Genomic DNA, 27,836 nt, shown 5'->3' on the forward strand with positions numbered 1-27,836 from the left:
TATTTTTCTTGCCGGGAGCTAGTATTTCATTCAAGAGTAACACCACTCTCACTACTATGCATACCTCTATTTTAAGTCTTCGAATGCCAATGCCAAGCACGCGACCCTGCCGTGATTTAGTGGGAAGGAACATCGCCAGGGTTCGAACACCGCAGCAGGCATAGCGTGCTTGCGATCACTTCCTTCTTTCGCTTTCACGGCCATATGCTAACCACCCAGCAGTAAACGATCAGGAATTCACGAGAATATTCCTAACCTCATGCCTCCACATAAAAAGTTCCGTGCATCTGTCCGAAACGAATGCAACGATTCGATCCTGCTTTTCACATACCTCTACCAGGTGTGGTTAGCATAGAGCACTACGACGCCAAAAGTTCCGGGTTCGAATCCCGGCCTGGGAAAGTGTTCTTTGTGCTTGTCTCTTCGTCAATCTCATCACTCATCCTCATATTCGCAATTAGTCAAAAGTGGCAGAAAAGAGAAGTAAACAAAAATCAATCAATACACAAAGCAAATATTTCTCCTATGGGTGCATCCATTACCTAATAGGGTTTTGATTTGATGCTACGTACGAAAATTTTTGGTGGGGGGGGGGATTTTTGAGGCCAAGGTTGTTGGTGGGAGGGGAAATCCCCCGTTCCCAAGGATTTCGCACCCTACCCTGTGCTATTCCTAATTGAATTCAAAATGTTTTTCAGCACCTGAATTCCACCTTTAAAAAATCCCTGGGTTCACATAAATGTACATTCGCCGATAATGAAATCCAGGGATGCTTGACGGCAAGGTTACCCACACGTTATCATCACATTCTTGAAATTTCTGCAAATTCCAGTTTGCCTCGTCCCTCCTCTCCTCAATTCTGATTTCCTCACAAGGGTTCTCGCACAATCTTTATCCGAAGCGTGCGTCAGAGTAGTTGTGAAAGAAGTTTGAACTCTATTAAGGTAAACTTGCCAAGCAAATCATTAACATCAAATCAAGTCAAAAATTTCTGTAGTACTCTTGTAGTTTCAAAATACGCCTAAATATGTCTCTTTGAGATTAAGTAATCAATGCTAATCTTAAAGCAGAAGTAAATATATTGCTACTGGTGGTATGTTTCTGAATTATATCCGGCACGTACATTTTACTGTTGACCACATACTTGCTGAAAACCATGTCCTCCCCAATCTTGAAACATATTTTATTTCAAAATATTTCACATATACGGTCACAGACAGTTCTGGATTGTAGCGACACACTGACTTTCAAAGGGGTCGTCTATGACTGTACATACCATATCATACCTCGAGCGAAGCAATACTTGGTTTCATTATGGTACAGTTACGGCATCAAAATCCAGTTTCAATAATGAAATCAAATTCTTAGCTATGATCATGAAATCTGCATTGTTGGACCTCTCATGAATTCAGCAAATTCTGGCCGAAACGAATGTAACGATTTTTCACATACCTCTACCAGAAAGCAACGTGACAAAATACCTGGCCTGGCCGATATATTGACCAGCCAGCAATCCTCACGCAACTGTCACACAAGGTCACATCAATAAAAACCTTCACGTCCAATTCGAACTGGTCTGTGCCCAAGAATCGCGGTAAGCTCTTGATGGCCTTGGGAGGATACGAATCGGAATTCTTCGTGATGGAAAGTTGTAGCCATATTTCATTCAGGCCTACCTCACTTCCTCATTCAGAGATCGGTGATGGTAGATTTGCAAAGCTCACCGACAAAGAATCTCTCTAGCATCAACTGATGGTTTTCACTTAGTAATTGAAGGACGAAAGCAAGCTTTTAAACAATAGAGCACAGTTTTCCTTATTTCCTACCACGTGGCACACTACGGACGTCTTTGTAGACCATGAACAGAAGAGAAGAGAGAGAGGGGCAATCACAAACATAAAGGGGCGGCACAACAGGAGTCCCACAGAAGAGTGAGGGGTGTACTACGTAGAAGATAGTTTGACATTTGGATGTTAACCCCTAGAAACGTTGAATGAAATAAAGCATTCCAATAGCAATTATCAGCGAATAACAAAATGCCATAATAATGCAAATTACGGTGCATCATGATACTAAGGTAGTGCATGAAATTACAAATTTGCAACTCTCACTTAGAGATAGTCTGAAGTGAAATCTTCCATAAAATCTGATGGAAGACTCATAGATTGAAGATATGATGTTGGCTGCGGATACAACATTGTTTGTGCCCATGCGAAGAATCGGCCTCGTAAAAGCATCAATAAAAACAGAATAAGCGTAAAAGCCTCTTAAGAGCTTCGGCATTACTAGGACAGAGTTCTCTCTGTGCTGCATTTCCGTTTTATTACTTTGCCTTTCTACATATTGGTTCAATCGCAAGGGCGAATGAATGATAAAATGATTATGTACATGGAGGGACAAATACAACGACATTAACTGCTTTTAAATGAATCTCTAACTGATAAAGCACGTCTATACACGCAATGAAGAAGGTAGGTGCACTCGTGCAAAGAATCGTCGCCAACTCAATATTGATGAACTGGTGTTTTCTAAGCATAAAATACTATTCCCAATAATAACAAAATTAAACTACTGATTAATAAAATAAGAGTGTATATATACAGTCACTGACACTTCTGGACTGTAATTATCCCAATGAAGGACAATAGGGTTGCTAAAACCCAGAAGCAGGTTTGTTAAAGGTCCAGGAATTTTAAATAAATTCAATTCCGGTCCAGGAGAAAAAATAGCAAGTGTAAATGGGTTCCGGACCGTAAAGAACCTTTTTATCTGTAAGGTATTTAAATTCGGTCCAGGAACTTCTTTTCCGGATGGATTTAAAAACGGTCCAGGAACATTTCTTCCGGTTGAATATAAATACGGTCCAGAAACATTTTTTTGTGGCTCAATTTAAATACGGTCTATGGACCTTTTATCCGGACCAATTTAATTACGGTCCAGGAACCTTTTATCCGGACCAATTTAATTACGGTCCAGGAACCTTTTATCCGGACCAATTCAAATACGCTCCAGGAATCTTTTTTTCAATGAAACAATACGCATCTTGGACCGAATTTAAAATGTGCGAGGAAAAAGGTACCGGCCCTGCAGCGGAACCCAGAGCCCATTAGTATTTATGGGTTCCCGGACCCTTAACAATCCTGCCCAGAAGTGTCCGTGAGCGTACCATTCACAATACTTCGTCATCCTTCAATACTCAAAAATAACAAAACTGATAACTCCTTGAAAATGTATCTGCTGCATAGAGAATCGAACCCGGGTCTCCCGCATGGCAGTCAGACGCAGACTGAATCACTACAGGATCCCTAATGAACCACTAGTAACAAGAAAAAATCCTAGTTGATTAAACCATGATGCACAGATTGTGAAAAACTTTCTTCATACAGATAAGCTAATCAGGACTGGACCTACAGTTTAAAGTGGACTCCCTTCCAGTGAAATAAGCCTGATAAATTGTGGTTACAAGGCAGGAACAGTGTAAATTGTCTGTGGTGTAAGCGGTAGTTTCGAGACGAAGATCACGTAAGATCTTATTTGAAAAGTGCGGTTATCACACAATGATTGATTGAATGATATTTGTTATTTAGCGTCGTTTTCTCCCACTTTTGAATATTCAACATCAGTGATATGATAAAATTGATGAAAATACAGTAAAACCTCGTTAATCTGGACCCCAATAAACCGGACTTCGCTTAATCCGTACAGGCAAAAAGCAGAATGCAAGGTTTTAAATGTGGTCCATCGGGCACATCATCATAATATGGGTATCTCGTATGTACGTACTGCATTGTATTGCTTTACATTTTACTGTACTGTATAGTGCATTTAGGCCTATGCCCTTTAAATACACCATAATGAACATTTTGTTGCTATGAACGGAGTTTTAATGCACTTTCTACTGTTATTTTAGGTTATTTCAGGTTAATCCGGACTTTCCTTAAACCGGTCAACTTATCCCTCCTAATAATTGGTCCGGATTAACGAGGTTTTACAGTACAGTCACAAACACTCATTTCCAGGCCAGGATTCGAATCCGGGATCCCTGGTGTCGTAGCGCGCTGTTCTAACCACTCCGCCACGCAGGTCGGTGGTTATCACACAATGTTCAAAGAAACATGACAAAAATTCCACGAACAAACAATTCAATGGAAGGAAACTATCCCAGACTAACCTCTCCTCGCTTAGTTTCCTTGACAACAGCGACATAAAACATCCCTCCGGTTTCTTGCCGTCTGAAATTCAAGAAAGAAGTTCAATGCACGATCAAAATATATATTTACGTCGGCAACAGATGGAACCGAATATTTCTTCTTCCCTCTCCTGGCAATTTTCCTCAACGACAGGAAATGTCGCGTGAATGAGATATTGCACGCAAGGATGGGTTATATGTGCGTGTGATGCATCCCTTCACCCTCCTTCATCCTACTTGCAAGTTGGTTGGCTAAAGGAAGAGAAGGGAGCGCCAAAGTACATCTCAAGACAGAAGTTCCTCTGGCGAACAAATCTCGTCATAGGTTGAATTTCTTCAAGATTACTTTTACTTGCGTGGTGCTTAATTTGCTTAATTGATCTTTTTAATTTCTTGAGCGATATACAGGGTGGCCCAAAAAAGGTAACCGAACATAATACAACGGCTCTACATTTCGGCCACCCTGTATATATTCGCTATTTTGCGAGACAAAACGTTCTTTCACTTCTAGATGACCTACCAATTTTTTTTGTTTTTCTAAAGAGAATCTTCAAAAGACGGAACATTTAGAAACGGGAGTATATAGAGAAGAGAATAAATAGTTGCAAGGGATTTAATCATGTAAATGAATAGTGCAAAAGGATGCTATTACATAATTACATACCGCTGAAATGATGGGTAGGTTTAAGGCTTGATGATGACCTTTCCTAAGCAACCATTCGTGCAGACGTCGAAGGACATCCTGCATAGCTCGACGTAACGTGTCCACAGGAATCTGGGCGATTTCCTCACAGATCCTTTCGAATCGATCTGCTACAACTGAAGAATCATTCAGATTTCTGTGGACATGTTATGTCAAGCTATGCAGTATATCCCTCGACGACTGCGAAAGGTCATCTACTGGACATCATCTTGAAGTCATAAACCTACCCATCTCTTCAGCGATGCGTAATTATGTAGTGGCATCCTCTGCACCATTCATTTCCGTGATAAAATCTCTCACAACTGGTTATTCTCTTCTCTTATCTCCGTTTCAAAATGTTCCGTCTTTTTGAGACGCACTTTATTTCTCAGGGTAGAAATTTCACTGTTCAGGAACAATACACCAATTTGTTATTGACAATTCTAAAAGATCTAATTTGATTTTTAATATTTTCCTGACGAATGACAAAGAATCTAAGGGAGATTTCAGACCGAAGCGACAAGAGACACAGTGGAATTCACACCGAAGAGGGAAACGACACGGGCCACTTCAGTCTACAACAAGCATTTACAACAGACCGAGGCGACACGATGCACGGTACTAAAAAAAACGGTCTGATCTGAGCAACGCGTGCATTGATTGAAACATGTGTTCCTGCTGCTGCTTCAATAACCCTTATGTTTAAGAGTGCCAGAGAGGCGTGTATATTTTAGCGAATCGGGATGTTCATTTATGGATAAGTCCATAATTGGTTCAATTCTCTTTCATTTTTCTATTTTACGTCGCCTTTCTACCGATTGGCTTAACCACAACGATAAGGAAGAGTGATTAACTGATGAAAGATGATGGGACAATGATACGCTCGAGCAATGCTTTGGGTTCGAACCTGGGATCTCTGGCAACATAGCGCTCACCGCTCCTACACGGAGGTCAGCTGTAATAGTAATTCAGTCAGTCATTTGGTTTGTTTTACTTCGCATTTCTGCCACTTTTTGGCTAATCGTAAATATGAGAATGAGTGCTGATATGAATCTGATAAAGATACACTCCCAAAGAATACCCGTGCCCAAGCCGGGATTCGAACCCGGTACCCCTGGCGTCGTAGCGCACTGTGCTAACCACCCCACCACGGAGGTCGGCTGGAGTAGTCATTCCGTTCGATTCACTTAGCAAATGAAAATGTACTAAACAATGCAACAGCGCTCTCATGGGCTAGCAAGTGGAATGACTATAACTTGACAAGTTTAAAAACAAGACGCTGCAATCCATTGTTTGCGCACCTCACATCACATTTCCCCACTCCATTGTCTGCGGCGACGTTCATTCGCAGTGTTGCAAACTGGAGGGAGCTGAATCCTCTGAGAATTTTCAACGAAATTTGAATGTGAAAGGCATGAATTAGTATCCCGTCATCTACGCTACCTATTGATTGCGCTAAATTCTAAATACATTTTGATATTTTCCCTTTAAACCTTAAATGAATTAAGTTATATTAGGGATATTTCTTACCAGCATAAGAAATGTATGAAATAAAACGATAGAAAGAAAAATGAAAAATATATAAACGATAGAACTGAGCTCACCTTCTAAATGTTTTCCAGTTCTCCTTCATCAGTTTCACTCTCCCACTCATCCGAGTCTGTGTCTAACGATGAATCTGTGTCCGTGTCTGAATCGGCTTCACCAAGTCTAATTATCAGTTCATCTACACGCTCGTCCATAAGTCCATCTCTTTCAAAGTAAGAATCTTGCAGCCAAGAGTAAAGAGCATGAACATTTCAATGCTTTAGAAAAGAACACAGGCAAGCGTGTTATCAGATTGCCTTCTCGTGGTGATTGTTGTACGATAAACAAACGAACCACCACCCCACTCGGTTAAAAAAAAAACTGGACACTGCTCGATGTCGCATTCAGAAAATGAAGTCATTCGCCCTGTAGTTTCTCTTCGTTATAAACCTTAACGCACGTGCGTAATACTACAGTTTACGATCGGCGCACCGCACGCATTTTCAAAGGCCGGATTAAATAAAATGAACCACTGATATAATAGGAGCCTGCATGCACCGTCACGCTAAACAGTGAAAATTGTTTGTCATATTTGTTTTAGCTTAATTTTGCTGAGTTGGCACCACTGATACTCTCAACGCCAGACCAGTGAGTAGAAGAGTGGTGGGGAGGATGACGTAATACGAAGTGCTCCGCAGCGATCTGCGCATATCGGGACTTAACTTGTCAGGCTATAGCGTTAAATCAGTAATAGAAAACAGATTCGAATCTCCCATAGGGAAGTTCAAAGGTAGCAGGTTGCTCTTACAAAACAGACATCGACTCAAAATGCAAGGAAAATGTTTACATTGCATGGCTGCACGATCTAGCTCCTAATCTAACGACAATCTCGCACACGCCTTACAGGAAGTCAACACAATGAGCACATGATCGTTTCATATTTCAACCAAATTTCCTTATTTTCCCCAACCTTGTTTGTTTTTCTGGTTTCAAACTATGTTAGATAAGCTATCCGATATTAGCAAATAGCATTCCGTGTCAATGTTATCGAGGTATTGTCGTTGCAACACATGCCTACCCTTAAACACCATTCAGTGCTGACAAGTAACGCCAAGGTTTACATTGTAACTTTACGTCAATGTTTTGGGAAAACGGCAGGTCTGAATCATTTTCTTATCAAGAGCTTTCTGGAATTGCTGTGACGAATCGGCAAGTGGTTACCGCAATATTTGAGTCATGCAATCCCAGAGCAATTTCACCCCACCATGACTAAATGTTAAAACACCTGCAAGAGTAAGAAAACGCATTAACACTCTTGTCCCTGAAATGGCTGGAGCGAGCGAACGAAAACAAGTAAGTCTCTGTGCAAGCAGTGACTCGAGAGGCGTCCGTCCACTAATGAACACGTGAGAGAGGAAGCGAGTGCAGCTACAGTACCAGCCGTTTGCAACAGCGCGCACTGCTTTGCTCCGCCAACTCGCTTACTCCCCTTCTCCTTGCTCCACACATTCCAGATACAGAGTAGTTTGAGAAAAAATATGGTCTCACGTATCGCACAAGGCTTTAGCAACTCTGCCTTCCGACGTCATCCCGGAATGCTTTCATTGTTAAGGGGAAGAGTGACAGTTTCGCATCAGGTGCGAATGGGCACTGCTACTTTTTAAAAAAACCTCCCGACTACATAAGAGAGTATGGATTTCTTCCAATGTTGAAATTTTTAGGTTGACGATTAACAGGGAGACGATCTGTAAAAAAATATGATGAATAAGTGTTTACAGAATCTCATATATTCCTTATGGAAATCAACCTCAACTTACGGCTAATCAAATTGAAGTTTCGACTTTTCCTCTGACAATTGAAATCTTCAAAGTGAGTACTTTACGTTGATATGTTTCTCTGCGCCATCGGGAATTTGATATTCCCAAGAGAACAAATAAAATAATACTCCCATAAGCGTAATGCTAAGTTTTCTCCTCCCACGACCATCCAGCGCACAGACCTCTCTCTACCCAGCTTCTCTTAGCATAAATAACCTAACATAACAACGAAGGCATTCCGCGCTGACGCCAGAAGGTGAGGTTGCCAGAAGCTTGTGATAAAAGTGAGGTCCACAAAATTCAACCGAACGGGTGAAAACAATATGCACTTACCTGGTTCCCATCCAGTGTAAACACTTTTCTCACTGCTCCCGTGTCCAGCTTGATGGATTCCGTTATATCGGACAGCACCTGCTCATAGGAGTGGGCCGTCTTCTTGTTGAGCAAGAGTCTGACAGCTTTGCGCGGTCTGATACCATTCCGAACTATGGTGATCAGCTTCGGCCGAATAAAGTCCCTCGCTTCAAGGGGCGCTTCGCGCTCCAGGCGCGGCACTGGGGGGATCTCCTGCTTAGGGGCGGCCGTCGTGTTCCACACGGGGGCCTCGTTTTTGGTGTAGTCCAATTTCTTGAACGGTTCCGCCAGACCCGCACACACGTAACACTGACCCTCCTCCAGTTCCTCCAACAGTGTCACCTTGCGGCCGTCCGTCGTGTACAAGATCCGAACGCCACTGGGGATGGTCACTTGATCCACTAGGGCGCGGGTTAGTTCGGCCAAGAGGCTCTCGAACGTGCGGAATCTCTCTGGCGTCACGGCCATCACGACGCCCTTGTAGAAGCGGTTGCCGTTCCGGTAAAAGCGTAGCTTCTTTGCCTTCTTCTCAGAACATATCTTTATGAGGGGCGTCCGGATGTTGCAGTTGTTGAGAGACTGCGGGCTGATGCGTCCGTTGCGCGAACCGTTGCTGACTTCCAACTGACGCTGGCGTTGGTCCACCGAGGACCCGCTCACTCTGGGCGGTTGGGCTGAATGTTCCCGCTCTTCCAGCGATTGGCACGACGATGATTGTGGCGGTGGCTGCTGATGGCTGGGATGAGAGGTGGCGGTGCCTGAAGAGGTCTTTGTAGCTTGTGCCCCTTCGGCACTTGGTTCCTGCAGGGCTGCGTCCGTCATGTTGCCATGGAGAAGAACTAGAAAGAGAAGAACATGAAATTTAGTCTCTTGGAAAATATAGATGTACAGTATTTAATACATGTAGAACGTCATATTAATGCTTCAGGATGATGATAACTTACTTATCCGTAGGAAAAAGACACATAAAAGAAAAAATATGTATGGCTGGAATTAAATACATAGGAGCACACAGTCTACGTTAAGGTTTGGCTGGACCTTTGGCCGACACCAGGCCAGTTTATTTCCGAACTTTCCTCACCTTTCGAAAAACCGGTATGATATTCCAAAATTTGAAAAACTACATATGCTTAGAATTCCTTTTAGAATAGCATGCACGTGAATCTTCATGTAGTTTGTTTTTGATATTGCCTAGATAGTCTCAATAGTTTCTTGGCTATGTAAGTCTATTCAACTATTGATAATATTTAGATCGCAGAGAAAGCAAACAGTACGAAGATTCAAGTGAATGCTCTAGAAGGAATTCTCTGACCATATGTAATTTTCAGATTTTGGAATGTCATAGCGGTTTTTCGAAAGGAGAGAAAAAATCAAAAAACTGCTAACAAAACTGACCAAAATGGGAATCGAAAGGTTATTTTAAGGGGGAGCTGCATTGACCACTTTTCTTTCTCCCTAGTTCTTTATTGCTTTCAATTGGAAATTGTTTATTTTCTCAATATTTCGGGAGCCCCTTCAGCCCCCTCTGCGTACGCCAGCGCATTCAAGAGTAGAGAGGATATCTGATAAATCAAGAACAATTCAAGAAAATTGTCCTACTATTCGCACTACAATTAAATTTCTGGATTTTCATTTTAATGAATGGTACACTAATTCTATGACCGCCCTCGTACGTTCGTTCTTCCCGTATAATCCATGCCAAACATTTCCTGGGAATTTCGTGCAACCTAATTCCTAAGTCGCTGCTCCCGCTATTTGCTCTTACGCATGCCTCATCCTCACTTAATCCCTCCTCTAGATGCGGACCCGCATTTTGCTTCCTCCCCCGAAGGCTAAAGACCGCATTTCCCCAAGAAGGCTGTGCTGCTGAATACTGCAAAATGTTTGTAGAAGTTTGAAATGTGAGCACGGGTAAACATCCGCATCGTAGAAGGCTTACACGAAATCTGCTTTGCAAACATCAATATGGCCACCTTGCAAGGAATTTCAGCGCAGACCACAAAAGTGGTATCAAAAGGATGAAAGCTTTCATTCAGAACGGTTCTTCGTATTTTGTAAGAACCGTGAACATCAAGGAAACGAAGACTCACAAAATATTGAAATTTCCCCCGAAGGAATGTGAAAAGACGGGAAAAGAAAATATAGAGGAGCGTAATAATTCCTTCATTCGTGAGGACCTACAACTAACTTTCTTCATAACAGCTCGAGATCAATTTCTCTGAGAGCAAGAAAGAAAAAAAAGGGAATAAATAAATTGAAATACGAGCATTAAATAACAGGATTGGGCAACCCGCTCCATTTGTGAAAGAGTGCTCTCGTATGCACGTGTGGAGTGCAGTGCAAGCAGCGGCACTGTGGCGTAGTACGAGGTACGGAAAGTGGGAGTGAGAGAGACAGGCGACTTCGCCGGTCACGTTCGTGCAGTGGGAAACCTCTCGTCATCTGATTCGTGAGTAACAGTGCAGTGTGGCATTGTGATCATGGAAGAAGAAACAGGAGGTGGTTCCGTGAAAAGCCTTAACCCGTAGCTTTTGATTTGATTTAGTTCATTTGACTTTGCTTTTCTGTCAGATTTGGCTAATCACGAAGATGAGGATGAATAGTGATTGATAAAATGAAGTGGATGAATGGACAGGACACATCCCATAGAATATTGTACTGGCCATGGGTGTAATACATGGAAGTGAGGTTGACATTTGGATGTCTTGGGAAAGGGCCACCCCAACTTGTTATTCAGAACAGGTGGGTGGGTACATTCGCCCTGGCAGCTTGTCTTCTTGATTTGATTGATTTTACTTCGCTTTTCTCTAACCTTTGGCTCGCGTAGATGGGAATGAATGGTGATACCATGAAATATATTAAATGAAAGAACAATTACAAATACACATGGGCAGCACACCAACACAAACCCCAGAGAGGATTACTCTGGATGTTAGTCTAGACGCCAGAGCCTCGTTAGTCTGCAAAATACAGCGGTGTACTACGTGGAAGGTCCGGTAGTCTAAGAAATCACAAGTACACAACAGACACTACGATTACAGCTTCAGAATAGGTAATAAACTGGCCCCAAAACCTGGATTCACACCCACGCTTCAAGCATCAACTTTCCCCTCCTGTCGCAATTCCCGAAAATAGAATCATCTCATCTCTCCACCTGGATACCAAGCAAACATCCAAGATAATCCCGGTCCTCCCCCTCTTTCCCCCCGGCGTGGTGGCTCATTAAACAAGGGTTTGTCCCTCCTGGGTGCTAATTACCCTTCCGATAAACTTACATACGACGGGGCCCCTTGACATCGGCCGAAGGGAAGGACGGTGCCGTCCCTCTTTCCCACAGAGAATCATGAGCAGTGTTGCCACGATCTGAGGACATTATTTCCCTCTGCAAGCGGTAAAATTTATCTTGCTGCCAATTTTCCCCTTTAATATAAAAAATCGCATAACAATAAAATATAATATGTAGTAATGGTAGTAGGTATTTTCATTGGCGCATTGTTTCATATATTAAAATATTTAAAAAATTAATCCCAGGGGTCACATTCAGATGTCTCATGTCCTAATCCTGGTCAGTAATGAATGTACAATTGTCTATGTTACCCTGCTCTTACACAAGTTCATCATTCATCTTAATCGTCGCTATTAACCGAAGATGTATAAAAGTGACATACAATAAAGAAAATGGAAAAATGAACAGATATATAGGCTTATACTCAAAGGAGTACAAATAGAAAGGAACAGCAAAAAAATAATGGATACGAAATAGGAACAGACTGTAATCTGTATGGTGATGACGCAACTCAAGACGTCCCAATTCAGGAACTATGACGACCAATTCAGGAACAAACGTCAAATGACAAACGTCATTACTGACGTTACTCTTAAAGTACTACTACCTACATTTATCAATTTGCAGAAAAAGTACTGCGCTTTACGAGGAGTTTCTCCTTTCCTCTAATATACACTCACTCCTCACAACAACAAAAAAAAAAAGTTTGGAATATTGGTATATTAGGCAATAGGTGATAGGCAAGATCTTGGAATTCAACGACACATGGTATCTGTCTGTTGGACGTTCTCGTGCTTTCGCCGACATATGCCACCCTGCCTATCACCTATCGCCTAATCGTCGTCGGCCTGTAATCAAAGGGTCCCAGGTTCGATTCCCGGTGGAGGCATAGTGGTTCGGATCCCACTTTAAACAGTAGGTTCAGTCCCGTTTAGCTTTACTGTGCATCAAGTAGACTTAAAAACACCAATCAATCAAAACCTATCGCTTAATATATAACAATATTCCAAACTTTTTGTGAGGAGTGTATTTTGAGTATACTGCAGATCTTTTGCCTGGTTAGCAGTTACACAAGTGTGCGTAATGTCAACAATTTCAAACGCTAATTCATCCTCCCCTGAGGCAATTTGTAGAACGTCCCTAGTTGGGAAGAAATTTCACTGAAATATCCAACTGGTACTTCCTGAAATGGCACTCTTTTCATTGGATTTCCAGAGTTCCTGAGTTGGGAAGTCCTGAATGGGGGATAGATTATCTGTACGGAGTCCGATTTTCCCTGCAAAAAGGGAAATTCAACTTCATGTGGCAACACTGATCACGAGTGGCGGAAATGGGAAAAGCAACGGGAGAGGACGTCAGATTAACTAATGTGCCTGGGGGAATAGAATTAGAGTGGGGAGAGGAGTCCGTTTTGCACCTACAGTTGCATCGGCTCTCCCATGTTTGAGGCGTTACCGCACGGGAAACGGTGAAATCTCGTTTCCACAGATCTAATTTTCGTTCAATACCCAAATCTAATTGACTTAGGGAACGCATCTACCCGGAACCATCAGTATCCAAGGAACGTCCAGAGCATTAGCATCCGGAAGTGAACTCCTGCGTTTATGTGAACTTTCACCTTGTGGAGCATTTCCCGCCATTTGAGTATAATGATTGAAAGAAGCAAAAATACGAGAGTACATAGTGCAACACTATTGAGATGGTAGCGAGACCGAGACGACACGGATACTTTGGTATGATACTTGAAAAATACTTAAACCAAATTTACGACTTCAGACATACGAAACGCATATCTGGATAATAATAATTAAAAAAAATCCTTCAAGTTTTATTAATAGTAATTGCAAAGTCAATCTATTAGTGGCAATTGTGAGCCAGTGCTGTGGGGTTCCAAATACATTCAGGATAAATTATGTTTTTCGAAGGTTTGTATGGGCCAGAAGGTACACCTGTCAAGAAAAAGTATGCAGTTTGCAAGCAGTTGTTGTCAAATATATGTTTCGTGCAAATATGGCACGAGTGCAACGAAAGAACAATAATAATATCAATGAGCTAAACGAGCCCTCAGAGGGCAAATTCATTTTCCTCTCACCATCTGAAATAACTGCTCCCCGTTTGTTGGTTGCCTTCCCTTCCCCTGTGAATATTGCATCCAAGGTTTCAAATTTCCCTCATGAAGGAAAGCATTACTTCTGACTGGCAGCGAACAAATCACGTGCTATCTCCCGCGGTAGGTGGAAGCCTCATCACGTGATGGCCGCCAAGGTCTTTCAGCAGACGACAAACAGCCGAGTGGCGGTAGCGTTAGCAGGATAAACGAGGCATCAAAAGGAAAAATCTTTACTACCCTGTGAAAGTTCGTGTAGTGACACCTTGTCAATGTCACATTCAACGAGAATGAGACATGCATTTTCAGAGAGTCTGCAAGTCTCACTCTCCCTTCGGAAGCTCGTCGTTTATAAACCGAGACGAGAGCGAGACCTAACCTTTCGAGAAGAGACGAGAGTCTGTAAAATCGAGAAACCGAAGCTTCCTGGACGCGAATCTCGCCTTGTGCAGGAGAAACTCTTTAACAATAGTGTAAATTATACGAAAACTCCATTTAAACCAAAAAGACGACACGGGTGGAAAAGTAAAGTAAAACGGATAACCGATAGTGGACACTTAAAGACGAGAAGGAGGCGGGAGTTTGAGAAATATCCCATCAAGAATCCCTACGAAGCAACAGCGTTAACCACTACTCTGTCGCAATGCTAAACTACGAAAAGGTTATTCTGATATTGTTAGGGTGGAGCCCTAATTTTGACAACAGTAAATACTAACACATATATAACAAACTTCTGGTATCAACAATTATTTATTCACTTTAAGCATACATTACAAAATATCGGATATAGATATTGTAGGAATCGCTACAGTTGTTCAGCAGGCATCAACACTGCGTAACTTCAATCGACGAGCGGTACCTTGTCACTATGACCTTCATGCTCGAATAATCAATCAATCGACCATCACTCTGGTTTATATATATGTAATTAGTTTGAATGGAGCGTTCAATTTGCCAGCAAATAACAGACGGATTAACGTAATGCAACACAGACATCAATTACCCAATAGAATGCAATTTTAATAATCTGATAACAAGTCAATTTCACCTCGATGGTTAGTCTGTAGTGATTCTAATCAGGTAATCAAGTTCATCAATAACACATTTACACATGCAAACGATATGTCATGTTTATACACAGAAAATGGGCAGAATACGCTTTAAAACTCACAATTTTATTTTTTCCACAGAATACAGGAAAGTATAAAAGTATTATAATTGTAAAAATAAGTAGGCACTGAAAAAATACTGGACATGTGCAAGGTGGTCGAACATAAGTTAACAAAAATTCTTAATATGCATTACAGTTCCGTTTTTAAAATTTTCTCATCCGAGAATCCATTAAGAGATGCTGGAAAAACTGCGTGTAGATACAGGTGTTCGAAATTCAAAATTAAATATATTGAGCCAAAGCTATAAATAAAACCTTGCATTGAAGCAACTGTTAGACCTATAAAATTTCGACAGGTAAAAATATATGTTTTGGGATTGTGTGCGTAACAGATGATAAAAACGTGACTGGAATAATGTATAAATTCTACACCGTAATAGTACTTTTCTACATAAGTAAATGCAATGACACTTGTACGGAAAAGTGGAATATCGAATCGGGGTTCATTGTGGAAATACAGTGCAGAAAGAAATACTGCACGTTTATTATTCTACGCAATTTTCTACCTCTCTAGCTTAATCGCGACGATGAGGATGAATGGTGAAGTGATGACTTAACAAACACAATGAAATGTAATATGATTCATGGCTTCGAAGCGCGATTCACTTCATCACAGAGGCAATCAAAAAATAATACGAATCGTTGATAATACGAACTTGAAATATTCCTGTCGTCGTCAGCATACATCTTATTATATAACCTTTGAATACCCGTATGTAGGCAATAAACTACATTTATGTAACGAGACCAAACATCTGAAAGTCAAATGTGTGGTTCGAAAATTTTACGACTGTCTGATTGATTGATTGGTTTAGGTTATTTTACGTCGGTTTTCTGCCAGTTAAGATGAGGATGAAAGGTGATAAGATGACACGGATGAAGGGACAATCACATGTATGTAGAGTCGACACAACACAAGCCCAACAAGTCTGGCTTGGAGACCAGACGCTAGTGTCTAGTCAGCAAAATGCGATCCACGGTGTACTATGTGGAAGCGAGGATAGCATTTTGGTGTTTTCGGAAAGGCTTACCCCTTACACCCCTACAACTATCTGAAACATGCTCTGGTGCTATTATACACACACGCACACACATACACACAGTCGAGACATCAAAGTTATAAATTTTGGAGTCCAGTCTCTTCTTGGATTTTTTAAAATTAAAAATGTATCATATATATACACACGTATAAGATTGAATATATTTGAATTCGAATTTAAAACTTTGGGTGCGTCAACACTTAAAGGCTATTTTGCACCCGTCACGTTATACGGGGTTCAGCCCCTTACCATAACTAAAATAACTGTAATGTCGTTAACTAAAATATCAAAACATTCTGATTTCGGTTAAAAGCTGAGGCTGTAAAGGGACACTCAGCACACAGAAGGACAAAACACAGGACAACACACACACATCCCTAAAAGGATTATACTGGACATAGGTCCAGACGCCAGAGCCTCGTTAGTCTGCAAAATGAAGTCCAGGGTAAGACTGAACATATGTTATTAGTTTAATATGCAATTTATATATTTTCTTGTACTGTAGTCATTTTACTTCCTTTCCTTATTTTGATAAGCTACAGTAAGCGATAAGCATAAATTGACGAAACAGATTACACTTACCCGGATATGAACCAAAAAACCTTCGAATCTTTTTCACTGAAGTACGTTTTCCACTACACCACGGAGGGTGACCACACTTCTTTGTGTATGTGTGCATCAAACGAAGAATATCGTAAGAAAAAATGAAAATTTATCGAGGTTTGTGTTTCGATTTAACCTACAACTAGGCAATACACACCGTCAAACATCCAACAAATATAGGAACACACTTTCTAACTCCATATAAGCAAACACTGGAATGAAAGACGCTAAACGCCGTAAGAGAAAGAGGGATATATCTTTCCATTGTTCATTAATGCAATGGGTCGTGCAACTTCGCGTGACTCTATGCACGAATGCCATTTATTGATGGATCAAGATCAATAGAGCTGGAAATTCTGGAGAAAGTCAATGGCACTTTCTATTAACACCTAGTTAAACACCAACTGCCAACTACGTGAATACCGAAAATAAATAATTACAATATATGTTTTTCCTAAAGGCAATTATCGACATAGGTTTCAGAGTTAGTATAAGAAAACATACATGAAAACGAAGAACCAAAGTCTAATTCTTGCTAACCTATTCGGAAACACACAACCACATACAAATACTTTGCAATGCAAATAGAGTTGGAATGATATACAATTATAATAAACAAATTGTTGCTTTCTAAAATTTTGCACATATACTCAGTTATGATAACATCAGTGAAAAATTTACATTCACCTAGCCCTAGAATGAAAATTTTTGAAGTGTTAACCTTTGTCTTATCTTTTTTATCATTCATTGATTTGTATTATGTCGCTTTACTGATACTTTTCGCTAATAGGGACGATGAGGATTAGGATCAAACGAGTGACACTGACATTCGCCGCAAACATTCATTGATTTGTTGACTTAATTTCATTTGCACAGATAGGCTAATCGGGACTGGACCTACAGTTTCAAGTGGGATCCGAACCAGTATGTGCCTCCACCGGGTATCGAACCCCGGACCCCTTCATTACGAGGCGACGACGTTACCACAACGCCATAGGGGAGACCACGAAACAATCAGTAACAATCGTAAACAGAAATCGACAGGACATAGTACACAAACTCGCACAATATTAACCTGGTTGTGTGTCTAGGCGCCAGAGATTCGTTTGCGTTTATTTTTCGGACTGCACTATGGAAGAGGGTTTGACTTTTGAGTGCTTTCTCAAACTGTTAAACCCTTGCGACAAAAAAGACTTGGTTAGTTATACAGATACAGGTATTAACAACACCGAGTTATTCTTACCTTTCTCTTTCGTTTAGAATGGGAAAAGACTTCCTTTTTCATAAAGTGTATGCAAACAGAAAGCTGATAACAAATTATATTTGGATGCGGTTTTTCAAACTGTTACCTGTTAGAGACGCGGAAGCCTGTTTTACACGGAGAAACTGATCTCCCAAATTTCCAATTCCAGTAGTCTGCATCCTTTAAGTACTTCATAACTATTTTTCGCACTTTCATCAACACGAGGAAAGTAGCATATGAAATATTCATGTAAAGTTGGAGTTCGAGGACGAACCTGATTATGATTTTTTTTTAAAGAATCCAGAACCTTTCGCGTACCTTCCCAGTTCCAGGATACTTTGAGAAGCTCTGCATGGAGGTTTCCACCGTCGGTCCTTGATTAAATTGGAGCCTGCCATGGTGCCATTGGGATACTCGTAAGCCCGTGCAACCGTGAGGTTTCCAGTTTTAAGTAGGATAATCAGCAACAACCGCAAAGTAATCAAACGAGAAAATTAAATATAATTTCCCAGGGTAGATGAGGAGGAAGGTTCGGCTTCCGCGAGATATTTTGTACGGAATGAAAGAAAGAAAATGCTAAAGTTAAAGAGGAATGAGGATAACAAAGGGTGTTATTGCATTACCAGCGTCCTAAATTCCCTCTGCGACTCATATACTAATACAAGAATATGCGTTTACAGGTGGGGGTTGACAACTTCCCAGTGTAAGATGATAGAGGTGGAAAAATATAAATAAAATCTGAACAATGTGATAATGTGAGTGCTTTCATTTGGTGAGTACAGAGTAAAAGGTGATGTCCCAGCTCAGGGCGTCCCAATTCAGGAACTATGGCGAAAGTTCCCAATTAAGGAACCGATATTTTCACGTCGAATGTTCCTAAATCAGGAACCGCTGCATCGGTCGATAAGGGCCGGTTTCTGGGAGGTCTTATCGTTACTGCACGTTACCCTCAAATACTGCATATCCATTTGCAGAAAAGTACTGTGCTTTAAGGAGAGCTTTTTTTTTTAACTACAGGTGTGAGTAATGTCAACTGTTTCAAACGCCAATTCATCCTCCCCCGAGGCAATTAATAGGACGTTCCGAGTTGGAAAGACATTTCACTGAAATATCCAACTGGTATAGATCAGTTGCTGTTCGTGGCACTGTTTTCATCGGAATTTCCATAGTTCCTGAGTTGGGACATCCTGAGTCGGGAATAAATCCAGTAAAATAGCCTCTCTCTCTCATTGTCATCGAAAAAATATGGTGCAGGAAACCGGTGAAGAGCATCATGATTCTGCAAGGCAACGCTCTCTACACAGAAGATGTAGAATATGTATATGGATGTAGCACTGTACTGTCATCGAAGAGATGTTCATACGAAACATTCAGTTGATGGAATCGACAAGATGAGCATGGACGTCCGCAGGATTTTTTCCAGGGGGGGGGTGCAAACAAGGCACATTTTCCCCCATAATAGTGATGTATCATCAAAAAACATTCTTCACTTTGAATTAGTCATGTTCATGCAATAATTAACATATATTATTGTGGCTGAAATGAAATTATAGTTGTAAAATATATAACTTTTGGTTGACTTTCATTTTCCACCCCTTTCGGACGTCCATGAAGATGAGCATTGTCTCTCGTCCCTACGTCAGTTGCTCCTAGCGACACCAAAACTAAGAAAGGTGGATATAATCCGACATACCGTCCTTAATCGCGTTAGCATAAAAGGATTTGCTCTACGAACAAAAAGCAATTTTCCTTATCTGGAATCGCACAAGATAAAAAAGGCAATGTCGCGACTTGTGCGCTCTTAAGTGTGTCACGTGGAGAAAACCAGCAGAAGACTTGCCATTAATTCTCACAGATGCACATTTTCGTTTACGTTAATACTATCATCAGACAGGGAAACCTTTTTAATCGTGTTAAATGAACGCGTTAACTCAGGTTGAAGAACTGGTCCAGAAGTTGAAGTGGAACAGCGACCATCTTCCTCTCTTCGTCTGCTCTGCGATACCTCTCTTCCGCCTGCCAGCACAAATCCGAAAGTTTTCTCCAGAATGCTATATTACGACGAGAGAACTAATTCGAAGTTCTGGTAAATGAGACTGGCAAGCCTACACTTACTTTGGCAAAGTTAACGCTGACGTCAGCTGAATGAACTAAGAACCTGGGTGTAACTTCGTTCCGAGTTGCGGCATTCTAACATCTGAGGTCTGGAACGAAAGTTTCACTCTAATTTAAAGTGGAAAGATTTTTAAAAAATGCAATAACAGGAGCTTTCTATTCGAGGTGAAGGTACGCTGAAGGAACTTTGTGCTTTGGTATTTGCACACAGTAAAACAGGGAGACCAAAAGAAACAATATCCTGATGACGTAATCTATTGACGGTACTAATACTGCAGGTCATGTTCTAGATGTGTTAAAAAATTGATTTTTTCATCGTAAACTGACGGAAGGACAACGACAGAATTTTTAATTTGCACTCAGTGGCGGCGATTACGGGAGGCGAGGGGGCAGTTGCACTGCACTTTTTGCTACTTTTTTCCCCCGCACCACGCTAAACCTTATATACCAAGGGAAAGTAAACTGTTTTTAGCACCTTGCCCCCCCCCCCCCCACACACATACACTCTCTTTAGGAAGCCAATCGCCGCCACTGTTTGCACTGGACATATACTTGCCATTATGTAGCGGACATTAGGGCTGAGACGATACCATTTTCAACCAATACTTTCACACCCATTCCATTGCTTGAAAATTGTAACAATTAAAAGTTTATTCGACATCTTTATTAATGTCAGAGTGTATTCCACTTAAGTTATAAGCATCAAATTACCAGAGTTTTGCTTTTAAGTATTTAAAAATAACATCAGAATATTAAAAAAGGCCTGTTATGTAATAACAAAAAGCAGTTTTAACATAATTTTGGTACAAAATCAATGGAAACTTCGAATTTTGTATAACGTCCAGGATAATTAGGCTCCACAAAAGTGTCGTGCGACTTTTTTGCGGATTCCGCGAAAATTAAAAAAAACGCCGGAAAATTATCCGCCGGTATCAGTAAATAAAATCCAACCGATACTTTCCGATACCGATACATCGGCTCAGCCCTAGTGTAAATACTAACGGAAACACTAAGCCAACTTGGAAGTGACAGTGATATACATCTATGGCCTTGAACTGACGTAAAGACCGAAAGAAAAATACAGAAGCTCTCTATTCATGGTGAAGGTATGCTGAAGGAATTTTGATTTTGAAGACCGACACTGAAGCAATACTTGATGACGTAATCGTCACGTATACTGGAATGTAACGTTTACGCTGTGCAATTGTCATTTCCAGAAGGTAACTGCGACAGCAAATGAATTGTGATTAGGCGACGAAGAACAAAGACTCCGATATGTGGACGGTGAGGTATTTTTATCTTTCAAACCAGACTGGCGGATATTGGAAGACATGTTCGTATTTTTCTTATATAGCGTGACTTTTCTACCCGTTTAGGTTCAACCCGGCGGCGGCGATGAATTGTGATTGGATATAATTATGAAGGGGTGGTGGCGCAATGGTAAGTACTCAATGCGCTCGGCAAATACTGTCGGATTAAAAATTATAGATACTCTAATTTGAACTCAGATTAAAAATTAACCAGGAGACATACATACAAGCGAGTTAAATCAAAATTTAGCTTATTCAATTCTGTATTAATCTATGATAACGAATTTTTTTTTCGAGTACGCTTTATATTTTTTATCGTCGTGAGAACAAAAAGGGGCCGCTTTTTTTGGATGTTTGCAAACGATCGCTCTCTTTGAAATTCTATAAATTAAAAACGGGTAATCCAATCGTGATGAAATTTTAGTATGGTGCAGGCAGAAATATTTTTAACAAAATTCTTAATTTTGAGATTTTAAAAATTTGTCAAAAAACCGTTATGTTCAATTTTGTGAAACAACTTTCTCTTAGTATTCGGTAGTCCCACAAATACAATATTGATCTTGTTTTGAAGCTCTTTGCATCTGTTTTTAAAATACATTATCATTGTCAATTGAAATTGGTTTTCTGTAGGTCTACTGGTTAATTTTTAATTGTAGTCTAAACTCGAGTATCTGTAATTCTTAATCCGATAGTAGCTTCTTCATTGGTCAGTTCATTCACAAGCCTGTAACCAATAAACTATCGACACGACTAATTATGATTAGTATTCAAGAGTGTTAGTGTTAGTATCCATGGTGTATGTCGTTTCTTGAACAGAGCCTACCTTGATTGTTTCTAGATTAGATGAATAAGAAACATTTTTCATCTGCGTGCTGAAGTTCTGAGAAGTCGCCAAAGTTATTTCATTGATCGATTGATTGAATAAAAATTATGGGTGCTTCAGCACTTAGGCTATTACCACCCGTCACATTATACAAGGCCCAGCCTGTGGACTATAATCTTCTTAACTGGGTTAAAAGCTGAGACTGTAAGCACATATGACAAAACACACAGCCCTACAGCGAATTATACGGGCCGTAGGTTCAGACGCCATAGCCTCGTTGGCCTGCAACATTGCAGTTGCAGGGATGTACTACGTGGAAGTGGGATTGATTTGGGGGGGGGGTCTTCTCGGGAGGTTATCCCTTGCATCCCCAAAAATACGAGGGCAATTCAGAAATCAACTTCCGATTGGCTCGTAAAAGGTAATACACAACCGCAGCGACATGGCGCATGATCAGTAGACAACAGTAATGTGTAATCTCACTGGGTGTGCAGACGTGCATAATGAGGGCGGTGAAGGAAGGCTTTCAATTGTGACTGATGAACTCGCCTGACAAATTGAAGAAATTGTGCGAGCAAAATTACATTTCACAACTCTCAGAAGAATTTCCTAAAATTTCCAGGACACAATGGACGACGAATTTCGGCTGCGTTGACTCCTTCTGCTTGAAGGAATCGAAACCCACCACGCACTTCACAAGTGGCGGGTGCAGTAACACGAGCGTCCATGGTCGTTAGTTCCTACTCGCGCACTGTTGAAGAAAATGGACTGCGGTTGTATAGCTGGAGTGTGATTACACATTACTGCTGGCTACTGCGCATGCGCCATGTCGCTGAGGTTATGTATTGCTTTTTACGAGCCAATTGGAAGTTGATTTCTGAATAGCCCTCGTATTTAATTTCAGCTTTGCAATTTCCGTCAAAAAGTATACAAAAGAAACGTCCCTGCAAGTGATTTTAATCCACTGAATTCTGGTGTTAATATCATTAATACTAAACGCAATACAATTTAAAATATTTTTGTCTCTTAAACAGTTAATGTTTTGTATTTTACATAAAATTAAAAACATTTGCAAGTATTAGATTCAATAGTTTTCAGATAAGTATCTCCTCACTGGATCATTGTGCGCCAATAAAGAACATCCCTGTTTGATACTATTTGAAATTTACAAGGTTATCGGTTTCGGATAAAGGTCGCATACTTCTGCAGCAACGTCTGATCCCTTTTTCGCGGCTAGCTTGGAAGAGTAACATTAAGTTCATTCAGAATTCAAGAAGAGAAGCTTATCTCCGCGTTATAAAACGTGACACGACTGAGACTGAGGTCAGACTACATCAAAAGAATCAAAGTCTAGACATAAAAAGAAGAAAACTAACTTCTGTAGGCAGTACCACACATATGGTGAGATAAAGCAAGCTAACGTCATTTAAGTTCATAGAAACACGTCTACACAATGCAAAGAACGGTAAGATAAAAATTAATGAACTCCAGACAGAATAATAAAATATTCAAGTAATTATGGTAACAATTTAATTGTAACTGCAGTCAACAGAGATAGTTGTCATAATTATATCAGATATTTTCATCACTGGTCAACGTGTAGCTGCATTACTAGAGGCCAACAAGGCCCTGGCGCCTGGGCCTGCAGCCAGTATAATCAGAGATTTGCGTTCTGTCCATTTGTGTGTGATTAACTCAGGTTTCGCAGGCGAATGATTACGTTCCACTTCGCCTTCAGTGGGCGTCCAGCCTAAAGGTCACGTCTAATAAAGTGTACTCTTTTTAATTCGAACTCCAACGGAACACGAAAAAAGTTCTAATTATCCCAAAGTCGAATCAACAAGAACATAATGGCATTAAAGATGGTATCAAGGGGAATAAATAAACTTCTATTCGAATTCAAATCATCCAAGTTCGAATTAAAGAGAGTCCACTGTATTTATACATTTTCTCCCCAAATGGTTCATATTGTAAGATTTTTTTTTTGTTTTAACATTTTGATTTCTCTGGTCAAATAAAGAAGAAAAACAACGAAAGTTTTTGCTTTCTAATACTTCCTGAACTACCGAAATGTGCCAAGACTGCCCATCGAACCGTAGACACTTGATAACAATTGAATTGAATTGTCATTTTAAGTCCACTTGATGCACAGAAAGGCTAATTGGGACTGGGCCTACAGTTTAAAGTGGGATCCGAATCACTATGCATGTGCCTCCACCGGGTTTCGTACCCTGGACCTCTTGATTACAAGGCGATGACGGTACCACTACGCCATCGGGGAGGCTCCTTCATAACAAACCAATAATGGTAGCCAATGCATAATTAAGTAAGATCTGGTCTTGTGTTGTTGTTTTTTACATAACTCTGTAGAAAATCTATATTTTACGTTCTTAAAAAAAAGCATAGATAAGACGGAAGGAAAGAAAATCTACGCTCAAACTTCAACTTAACACCACCCGTGATATCTGTAAAGGAGAAACAAAAAAGTTGGGTCTTCAAAATTCTCGAAAGTTCCGTGGGAAGTTATTTTCATTGCAACGAAAAAGTGCTCCCATGACAGAGATATACGACACACCACGAGACTCATTTGCAATTCTTTTAGAACAGGAGTTTTCAAAAGGTTGCCTTTGAACAGGAACCGATTAGAAGATTATTCTGCATCACCGAGTAGTAACCTTCACCTCCCCAATTACCATTAGGATTCAAGATACAAAAACAGAAAATGTTTTTCATGGAGAGAAGAGGAAGAAAATCCAGACTAGATCCCACAACAAATACAGTTCCCTGTTCCTTTCCTCTCAGTCATCTTCGTTGCAAAGATCATCCCGGCATTTCGCGAGGGAATTCTCAACAACTGACGCAGCCAATGACGCAGAAAATCTGTAACTTGGACTCATCATTATGCAGAGGGAATTTCAGAGCTCTGCATCGCAATATCTGAAAGCTTTTCCTGGCTTAGGCTCTGAAGGACAACGCTACCAACACAATAGAAAGGGACGGGGAGGCACAACAGAACAAAACACAGATGGAAGAGTGGAAAAAGAATCGGACGCATGCCAAATCCAGATTATCATTTTAAGACAGACGGAAAATCCGATAAACATCAGGTCACCAGACAGTCGTCTAGGTTATGAAAGCTCTGAGTGTGAAACGGGTGCGGTGTAAATGGGTTTTACAAATCACCCAAACACGTGCACAACATCTGGGGATACAAACAAAAAGAAACATTGTATGAGACGGACACACTACATAGATTTGTCTTTTTATTATTACTGTTATTTAGCGTCGCTTTTTTGCCATTCTTTTCTAATAGCGACGATGAAGATAAGTGATAAGGAACACACTTGGAAATAAACCAGGAAATTTCGGTTACTAGATCGAAAGTCGACTAGTTAAGGCCCACAGAACCGGCCAACCTCAAAACAACGTAACACGCAACGGAATGGGCTATATTGCTGCTACAACCATTTTCGTCTTCTTCTTCTAAGAGAACCAAAACCTAACTAGCCTAACCTCACCACCACAGATTATTTACTACCCCAGACAGCTACCAGCCAATGGGAATGCTTGAAAAGGTTGTAGCAGCAATCACTACCTTTCTTCAAAACTTTAACCGTTCAGTGGCGTGCTAAAGGGGGTTTTGTAAAAATCATACCTCCCCCACCACCACCACCACCGACCTTTGGCACAGTATCCCTAAAAGGATCGCCAAAGGCAAGATGGCAAAATGTGGGTAGACTACTAAAAAAAGTATACCATATCTCCCCTTTCGAATCCTGGGCACGCCACTGCCGGCAATCATATGTCCTAATAGCAATACAGTGGTGTGAAAGGTAACGTAAGTATTATAACACGAAATACAAGACACGGAAAGGAATTAGCATACAAAAGTTGATGAAACTAAATACGAACCCTCCCAAGAACAGCTTTCAACTACATTTGATTGATTCATTTGATTATTTTGCGTCACTTTTCTGCCACGACGAGTATGAGTTTTGATGATGAAGGGACACTCACAAAGAACACTCATGCACAAGAGGCGGGATTCGAACCCGTGACCCCTAGCATCGTAGCGCGATGTGCTAACTACTCCTCCACGTAGGCCAGCTAAACTACATTGAAAAACAATTTTCCCAATATGCAGAAATACACTACTGTGTGAAACAGATTATTAAAAAAGGACCACAACAGATGGCCACTGAACAAATACAAAAAATGCAATAACATGCAGCTCAGGAACAAACTATACTACCTTCCACAATCTGCATGGCTCTTGGGGGATCACTTCGTCACACAGAACACGAGTACACAATGTCAACGAGGCAGTCACAGCGGCGATGACAAAGACAAATGCCATCAAAGTAACAGGAGTACAAATTAGCTTCTAGCCAAGCCCTTCCGGACAGTTACAAACTGAGCATCGTCACGTGTGATGACAAAACGTCACAATTTAGTTCCTAGGTGTGCAGGAGCGAGGAGAAAAAAAACGAGGAAGTTGAACAATATAACGGCCTTCGCTCTCAAGCAAAACTTGACTTCCAGCAGAAACATTCGCCACCAGACCTTGACTTTCTACATGCAGTACTTCTTTGTCGAGCTGGAAAAGTTCACAGCACCGGGATAAACCAACCAATAAAGTGAACGTGTGGAAGAGGAGAGGGGGAGTAAGAAAACAGGGAGAGAAAAAATGCACTACTTTCCTTACCGGTTGCGGTGTTGTGAGAAGCGATGATTCACGTATGCAGGAGTCTAGCACAGTCTGCTACACACGTGCTCCCAAACACAACATCTCGTAGCCGAAGATGAAAACCACGACACACACAGAACCAGCAAACACGCTCCTAGCAGACTCTAGTACAAACACAAGTTGCCAAGTCTGTTGGATCCCCCTATCGCCGACTGTAGCATGACACGATGACTCACTGGACGGAGGGGAAGCCGAGGGTGGGGTCTCGTCGTGCGCGCGCTCCGCATGTCAAATCCCTAGTCGGGGCGGCATTTGCCACCAAGAGAGCGGAGATGAATGTGAAGTTTTTGATTGCAGAAACGTATAAAATGCCTACTGCATGTAAACTTGACATTGCCAATTGTGCACCGACTCAATGACCTTCCAAGCACAGAGCAGCAGAACTTGCTACTATAAAACGTTTCTTACCTATCAGTTTCTTCAATATTGGAAACTCCTAGACACATCAGTCTTTATTTATCGTTGTCAGTGATCACGTCATCAGAGGGCACGCCGCCATGCAGCAATAGTTTGCGTCACGCGCTGAAAGGATAGCTTTCCTAGGTTCGAATCTTGGTCGAAGCATGTGTATTTATTTCCTTTGTCTTTATCTTATTTTGCGTCGCTTTGCTGCCTCTTTTGCTTAATCACGACGATAAGCATGAACGATGAGATGAAATTGAAAGGCACTGACAACGATCACGCAAGTACTCGAACCCGAAACATTTGGTGGCGAGATCAAAACCGACCACTCAACTCAGCCACTGGTACAGATTATGTCTTCGTGTTTTCCTAACTATGCAGGCCCGGATTTATATACTGCATTTGGAGGTCAGGAACTAA

The 27,836-nt window shown here is 41.0% G+C and overlaps 1 protein-coding gene across 6 annotated transcripts in view; it reads right to left on the reverse strand.

The window, feature by feature from the left end:
• LOC145985432 (serine/threonine-protein kinase DCLK1-like) overlaps positions 1-27,836 on the reverse strand; it is a 201,284-nt gene that overhangs the window by 105,226 nt on the left and 68,222 nt on the right. For 3 of the 6 annotated variants that reach the window (XM_083119461.1, XM_083119459.1, XM_083119457.1), the window contains one exon: positions 8,549-9,408. In XM_083119461.1, coding sequence (XP_082975587.1) covers positions 8,549-9,391 — 843 coding nt within the window. In that variant the 5' untranslated portion in view covers positions 9,392-9,408. Of the gene's footprint in view, positions 1-8,548; positions 9,409-16,755; positions 16,818-26,519; positions 26,848-26,972; positions 27,152-27,836 lie in introns of those variants that run through there. The other 3 variants (XM_083119462.1, XM_083119458.1, XM_083119463.1) reach the window with 3 other exon arrangements.

Source organism: Lepisma saccharinum, chromosome 3 (assembly GCF_977018435.1).
Source record: "Lepisma saccharinum chromosome 3, izLepSacc3.1, whole genome shotgun sequence".
Classification (NCBI taxonomy): Eukaryota; Metazoa; Arthropoda; class Insecta; order Zygentoma; family Lepismatidae; genus Lepisma; species Lepisma saccharinum.